This window comes from Sinocyclocheilus anshuiensis, unplaced genomic scaffold, assembly GCF_001515605.1.
Source record: "Sinocyclocheilus anshuiensis isolate Anshui unplaced genomic scaffold, SAMN03320099.WGS_v1.1 scaffold882, whole genome shotgun sequence".
In the NCBI taxonomy this organism is placed as follows: domain Eukaryota; kingdom Metazoa; phylum Chordata; class Actinopteri; order Cypriniformes; family Cyprinidae; genus Sinocyclocheilus; species Sinocyclocheilus anshuiensis.
Window position 1 is genome coordinate 471,063 of NW_015540910.1, and position 8,194 is coordinate 479,256.

At 37.0% G+C, this 8,194-nt stretch overlaps 1 protein-coding gene across 1 annotated transcript in view; it reads left to right on the plus strand.

Moving 5' to 3' along the window:
* LOC107689257 (bile acid-CoA:amino acid N-acyltransferase-like) overlaps positions 1–5,779 on the plus strand; it is a 14,421-nt gene extending 8,642 nt beyond the window's left edge. The window contains exons 9-10 of the mRNA XM_016487197.1: positions 4,793–4,934; positions 5,071–5,779. Coding sequence (XP_016342683.1) covers positions 4,793–4,934; positions 5,071–5,180 — 252 coding nt within the window. The 3' untranslated portion in view covers positions 5,181–5,779. The remainder of the gene's footprint in view (positions 1–4,792; positions 4,935–5,070) is intronic.
* The last annotated feature ends 2,415 nt before the right edge of the window (positions 5,780–8,194 follow it).

The window sequence follows — 8,194 nt, forward strand, 5'->3', positions numbered from 1 at the left end:
TGCAACGAGGCTGCAGCCTGACCTGCTGCCGCGTATGCCCTGCCATTCAAACGAGATGTATCCTGAAGGGGTTTGGACAGCAGGGAGGGAGCCTTAAGAGAAGATGTCTCCCCCATAGAGAGATAGCAGGCCAGCGTCTCTTCAACAGGGGGCATCTTCTCATAACCATTCTCACGTATCCCCTCAATGTTGGCATAACTAGTATGCTGAAATCTATGGATGCGAGACGAGAATGGATTTTTCCAAGCCTTTTCCAAGAAATGGAAGGCACACCTGAGCTGGAGGGCTCGAGGTGTCACTTTCTTGGCCCGCTTCCATGGCAAGTCAAGCCTCGCCGTGGCGCGATCCATAACCTCAAGCAGCTCGTCATACGCAGGGCAGGAGGATTGGGAGGACTCAATCTCGACTTCTTCGTCCTCATCTGACATCTCCTGCTCATCCTCGCTTTGAGCCAGCAGCCCCAGCTGTGTTCCAGCTCCTTATTCGGGAAGCGTCGCATCTCGTATTCCCCCAGAATATCTGGAGTCAGAGCGGCACTCCCGGGCCGAAGGCTTCTAAGCAGAAGGCATATCTGCGGACCATCATTCTCGCTAGATAGTCTTAGTGATGCCTATGGCCCAGGACTTCTGAGGGCGGGCCCCTCTTGGGAAGAGCGGTGTACACCTCATCATACGGTGCCCGTCTCTCCTCAGTGCCCTCAAGAATCCGGTCTGTCAACCCTGCCACCCCCAGTGCTTCAGGGCACAGCGGTTTCCAGGGAGCGCATCTCTCAGCATCCGCCTGGAAATGTAGCAGTTCTGGGAGTCTCGTTACCTCCTAGGAGGTCTCCAGAGTGACTAGATCGGCCGTCCCCTGCTGGACCTCTGCTTCAGGGCACCGTGCTAGCCGCTCCAAGTACACCAGAGGTCCGTCTCGAGAGTGGAAGCTTCTGCCAAATTTGTCTCAATGGGTCCTGCACACTGTAGAAAGAGTCTACAAGATTCAAGGTCTCGTCCACCTCGGTTCTACAGGGTGTTTCCCACTCTGGTGGGCCATTTAATGATGTGTCGTTTCTCCTAATTATTCAATAACTGTGTCCTTATCTTATGAGAAGATGCTTCTCTTAATTATTCACGACCTCATGTCTTGATTGGCGTTGATCGGCGCTTGTTTTTGCCGATTAAACTTGTTGAATCTGCATTTTGGAATATCTGAGAAGGAAAGTACTACACTCCGCTGGCTGTCAGCATTTGTCTGTGTCTGTCGATGCAGTGTGAAATGGCCTTAAAAGTTTTTGTGTAGCAAAACCCAAATTTTGGGGTTAACATAAACCCTGAGTCTTCAACACAAACACGATTCATCCACACTGTAAGTGGATTGGTCTTTACTGCTCCTTGATATAACCAATCAAATGGCTAATATAAACACCACAAAATCAGCCTTATACATTTTTAAAGATCCAACAGATCATTATATATTTCTGATGCAGAGAACAAATGTAAATGGCCGTGCATTTATTTGTGCATTAAATTATAGCAGTCATGTATGGAAGGTATTTTCTGCCAGTTCTAAATAAATCAATTAAATTATAAAAATGAAAACCAGATTAACAATTTCATTATAGAAATATGTGCCAAAAATTTTTAATGAAATGAGATGATTTAACTTTCATTTACATTTTTATAATTTAATTGATTTATTTAAAATTGGCAGAAAATACCTTTCATAGTCATTGGGTATATGTGTCATAACGGATGCGTGTAGTGCTGCTGACTTAGAACATGCATGCACTTGTGAGGAAAGCACACACATGCATCGTGGTACTCTCCATAAAGGCGCTATAGGGTGACGCAGAGGAGAATAATTGATGAAGTCGTTATTTTTGTTTTCTTTGCTCACAAAAAGTATTCTTGTAGCTTCGTAAAATTATGCTTGAACCACTACTGACACATGGACTATGTCCTCACTGCGTTTCTATGCCTTGACCATGATAGTACCCTTGCTGTCTATGGAGGGTCAGAAGCAGGTTAATCTCGGATTTCATCAAAAATATTTTAATTTGTGTTCTGAAGATGAACGAAGGTCTTACGGGTTTGGAACGACATGAAGGTAACAAGGCACATCCAAATCCAATGTTAGCTTCAATTCCTGTCTCCTGAGATGCCTTCATCTGATCGATTTTTGCAAAGTTACTTATTGTTAGTTGAATGTCTAATGTGGACTATCAAAATAAAGTATAACTGATAAATAAAAAAATAAGTGATGTTGTGCATGTGTATTACGTGTTCAGTCTATAGATATGTGTGCTGGCATGTAGTGTTTCTTAACAAAGTGACATTGCCAACTACTAGCCTGACATGAATAATACAGCGTTTTTAGTCATTTTCACAGATCAGTATGAACGGGGATCAGGATTATTCTGACAACATTGTCATCACTCATAAGTACACAAAACTTTTCAAAAATGAAAGGAAAACATTTTCTTTTTTTAGCACACTGTTGTATGTAAACATAACCAAAATCTGCATGAAATCAATCTTTACCCTATTTATGTTGTTAGTGCACATTACAAGTCCACCATTTGACCATTTTATCATGGCAGTCATACACATCATCAAATAGTAATTAGGCTTGCCACAAATTGATCTGTGTTAAATTGAACAAAACCTTACATACCTTTTCAGCCCTACAAACTTCCAACATTGTTAGCTGTTCTAAAATCACTGTAAACCATGGCTTCACAAGACTTATTCCATAAAATAAATATGTATTTTATTTTTATTCATAAAATAAACACACAGCAACAAAAAAATTGAATGATCGGTGTTGGGGGTAACACATTACAAGTAACGTGAGTTACGTAATCAGATTACTTTCTTCAAGTAACTAGTAAAGTAACACACAACTTTTTAATTTACAAGAAAATATATGTTACTTTTCCATAAAATAAATATGTATTTTATTTTTATTCATAAAATAAACACAGCAACAAAAGATGTAATGATCGGTGTTGGGGGTAACACATTACAAGTAACGTGAGTTACATAATCAGATTACTTTCTTCAAGTAACTAGTAAAGTAACACACAACTTTTTAATTTACAAGAAAATATATGTTACTTTTTCAAATAAGTAACTCCAGTTACTTTTTTCCCCCTTTATTGATTGACAGCTCTCCTGTCCCCATGTTGAGAGAAATCGGGAGTAAGATGTTACAGTAGTTGTAGAATAAATGTGAAAATGCATTAATTCATCTCACTCACGAAAAACAAACAAAAAAAAAACAACAGATTCAGTATTCCTCAAAATTAATAAAAACTGTGAAATGCAACTCAGATTATGATGCAAACCTGCAATAATTAAATGTTAAATAACACAAATATCCTTTATGTATTTAATCCCATTTTATTAACCAATGTCTTTGCTGTTGAACTTCGATGATCCAATTCAACCATACTAATAAGCAAAAATTACTCTAGATAAACATTCGTGCTTCTTTTTTTTATTGTTGAAGTGTGTTAAACTTTCTTCTGCGTTCTACTGTACCGATGGTGAATTTACTTTTCCTTCAGCTTGAGGCTTATTCATTTCACTTTTTGTGTGCTTTTACATTTGCCAAAAATATAACTTTTTTATATTAAAAACAAACAAGCAAGCCCTGCCCAGATTTAAAAAGTAATGCAAAAGTAATGTTACTTTCCATAAAAAGTAACTAAGTAACGTAATTAGTTAATTTTTAAGGGAGTAACGCAAGTATTGTAATCTATTACTTTTAAAAGTAACTTTCTCCAATACTGGTAATGATATTGATAAGATATATTCTTCTACCAAGCAATGTACAGTAGTTCAGATAGCAGATTGGCTAAGCAACACATACTGTAGGCACAGTGGTAGAGTAGGCTAATACTGACAATGAGGTCACAGGTGTGTGTTTCAAAAGTAAGTTACAACAGCATTGGACATGGCTCAACCAATCGTAATCAAGGACAGGAACTATTTGTTTTATAAGTTTATTTAAAGGGGTCATGAACTGGCTTTTTATTATTTTGTATTGTTCTCTGAGGTCCACTTATAATAATAATGTTATAATCATTTTATTATAATAAAAAAAACCATCATAATTTAGAAGTAAGAGGCTATTTTCTGTCCTGTTTTTGACCCCCCTCATCAGAACACTCTGTTTGAATAGGCGTGGCAGATTGTAGACTCAGAAGTAATTGCCCACTGCTATGACTGGTTAACACTTGTGTATGTCTGACAGATGGATATTTACTCAGTAAATATCAAACGATCTGTAACAGACAAAGCGAAATTACTGTTGAATCCAATATAGTCGGCACAAAATCGTCTTTTAGTTTCAATTTTAGTTTTAGTTTAGTTTCAATTTTTCTGAAAATCCAGTGTCGAACTGTGCCTTTTTTGTAAACAAATCTGCACTAAAAAAGTGAACAAACAACCAAGTTCTTACTGATTAAAAATAAAGTTCATTCACTCTTTCCTAAAGTTGGGATCAGAAGGAAGGCAATGCAAAGTGTGTTTTTCCACAGCTTGGCACTGTACAGTATCTTGTTGTCTTCGGAGCCATCTTTATCGTTTGATTTCTGCGTAGGTCTATGTTCGCCTCTCTCGTTATTAATATACACTACATGCACAAATCGGTGGGCAGGGCTAAACAGGCAGTGATGTAGAAGCAGGCATTGACCTTCTTCTGCGGAGACGGGGCTTATCCCCCTTTTAAAACTACAATAAAAAAAAATTATGAAATGTATTCTCACCAATGATTTGGATGTTGACTATTGACCTTTTAAACCCAGATGGCGATGATGATGGAGAAAGCAGGAAATCGGCACTTGTTGGAAATCCTGACGTATCCTGATGCAGGTCATCTTATTGAACCTCCGTACTCACCTCACTTCCGTGCAACTAACTTTAAACTACAGTGGACAAAGGAGAGAAGTATGAATGCATGATCTACTCTCTCATTTCTTCTTGTTGTTTATAAGCCCACTCAATGTCAATTCTAATTTTATGTTTAGACTTTATTTGTGATTTGTGTTTTACTTGTGAATGTGTGTTGTTATTGTTGCTGCAGTTGTCATGCTGTGGGGTGGACAAACCAAACCGCACGCATACGCACAAGAGGACGCATGGAAGAAGATATTAGCATTTCTGTGGCAGCACCTGTCAGCACCGGTGACTTAATTTTAAGTGTCACCCATTTAAATGTAACCGTTTTAAAGCTCTGGGTTATTTTTAAATGATGACATTATGATTCTGGAAGTTCTGTTGGCAGCCATCTTGAGAAGGAGAAAGGTTTAATTTCAACATTTTGTTGAGAGATACATTTACAGATTTTATTTCACAGTTTGGTTTCAGTGTAACTTCTTCCAAGTGATGAACGAACAGCAGAAAGTTTATACAATTGCCCATTTACCCATGTTTATGCTACTGTGTCCATATCTCCAATACTTTATTTATTTAGGGCTTCAACAAGTAATCATTAAAAACCAATAATGAAATTAATTGACAATTAATTTGATTATCTATTAATGGATTATGGATTAATTGCATTGAAAACATCTGCCAGCCACACCAGTCTTCAGTGCTTCAAATGTGAAATGATGCCAGGATGTACTGTAATACGTTTCTGAAGTTTTTCATCTATAAAACGGGTTTTTAACCCTCAAGCATCCTTCATATAACAGCCCTTAATCCGTCCTTCGTGGACAAATTTGGGCACGAAGGTCTCAGGTGTGATCCCAATTTTTCTTTTTAAAATAAATGTCAAATCACCACCTTCGATAAAATAAAATCTATCAATTTATGCAATTTTTGTGATTTTTTAAAATGTAAAACATGCTTATTTTTATGTTATATTTAATATTTCTTTTACTTCAGTAAAATAATAATAATAATAATAATTCCAGTAAGTTCAGACAGCCAAAACCTAAAAATGTGGTGACTTTGGTGACATCTGGTGGCTCATGATGGTATAACAATATCAAAGTATCAAAAATATCAATAGCCACTAGTTGGCAGTAGTTTTCAATGCCTTTGTGTGTGTGTGTCCGTGTGTGCGTGTGTGCGTGTGTGTGTGTGTGTGTGTGTGTGTGTGTGTGAGAGTATGATTGTTTGACACATTGATAATGTTGTATAGCAGGGGTGCCTAACCCTGTATCTGGAGATCTACCTTCCTGCAGAGTTCAGTTCCAACCCTGATCAAACACACCTGTCTGTAATTATCAAGTGCTCCTTCAGATCCTAATTAGTTGGTTCAGTTGTGTTTTATCAGGGTTGGAGCTGAACTGTGCAGGAAGGTAGATCTCCAGGAACAGGGTTGGGCACCCCTGTTGTATAGGCTCACCCCTTCATTTATGTGTGTGTTTGATCTGCATTGTGTTGGATTTATTGGACAAATTAAAAAAAAATGCTTTGAATTTTAGTATTTCCCATTTGTTTTCTATGGGAGAAATTTAGGATTTTTTTTTTAACCACTTAAAGGTGCAGTAGGAGATCTTGGAAAATGCTAACTTTAGCCTGATATCACTGAAAGAGAATTTCCCACCCTCCCTGCAATCGCCTTCCAAAGCCACACCCCCTGACCGCATTTACGCTCACAAACCAGAATACCAGAGACACCGAGGCTGTGTCTCAGACCAAGCGTTTTGATTGGATGAACATTTCTTGATCCTACGCCTTCCACAGAATATAGAAATACAGACAAATACATTTAGACCACTTAACTTAATGATTGCTATCGGGATGTGAAGAGACTTTCAACCAGCATAACAAAAAATGTTTCTGAAGACAATCACCTATTGCACCTTTAACTTTGTTGAATCAAGTCCTCTATTTTTGTGTGTGTTCAGCTGGCAAATTTAGGAAAAGTAGCCAAGTCTTGAACCGCTCAGATTAAGGAAACTATATTAAAAAAAAGCCCAAATTTGTACAGATTTATTGATTTTTATGTAAAATATGCTTTATTTTTTATGCTATATTTAATATTTCTTTTACTTCTGTAAAACATATAATTGCTGTAAATTCAGACAGCCAAAACCTAAAAAATTGGTGACTTTGGTGCCATCTGCTGACATATGATGGTATAAAAATATCAAACATTTCAATGCCACTATTTGTGACCCTGGACCACAAAACCAGTCAATAGCCAAAAAACCATTGTATGGGTCAAAATTATACATTTTTCTTTTATGCCAAAAATCATTAGGATATTAAGTAAAGATCATGTTCCATGAAGATATTTTGTAAATTTCCTACCGTAAATATATCAAAACTTAATTTTTGATTAGTAATATGCATTGCTAAGAATTTAATTTGGACAACTTTAAAGGTGATTTTCTCAGTATTTTGATTCTTTTGCACCCCCAGATTCCAGATTTTCAAATAGTTGTATCTCGGCCAAATATTGTCCTAACAAACCATACATCAATGGAAAGCTTATTTATTTAGCTTTCAGATGATGTATGAATCTCAATTTCAAAAAATTGACCCTTATGACTGGTTTTATGGACCATGGTCACATTTGGCTGTAGTACTCAATGGCTTGTTTTTTTGTGTGTGTGTGTGTGTGTGTGTGTGTGTGTGTGAGTGTGAGTGTTTGACACATTGAAAATGTTGTATAGGCTCAAACCTTAATTTCTGTGTATGTTTGATCTGCATTGTGTTGGATTTATTGATTTTTATTGGACAAATAAAAAAATGCTTTGAATTTTGGTATTTCCCATTCATTTCCTATGGGTGTCAAATTAAGGAGTTTATTTTTTTTTTCAACCACTTAACATTGTTGAATCGAGTCCTCTTTTTTGTGTGTTTTCAGGCGGCAAACTTACGAAAAGTAGCCAAGTCTTGAACCGCTCAGGTTAAGGAAACTATTTTTAAAAAACGAAACAAAATGATTTTGCCCAAATTAGTCCCAAAGGATTATTGAGGGTTAAATGTGGTAAATCAATATTTTTTAAAGTATGAGGTGTCTCTATGTCACAATGAATTATGTCACAGTAATGTCAGGGTGTGGGTGAAGGACGGAGCGAGGACTCAATATGCAGCAAGAAATGGGCTTTAAAGGGGTCATATGATGCTATTTTAAAGATCATTATTTTGTGTATTTGATGTAACAGAATATGTTGACATGCTTTAATGTTAAAAAAACACGTTATTTTTCAAATACTGTACATTATTGTAGGTCCTCTATGCCCCGC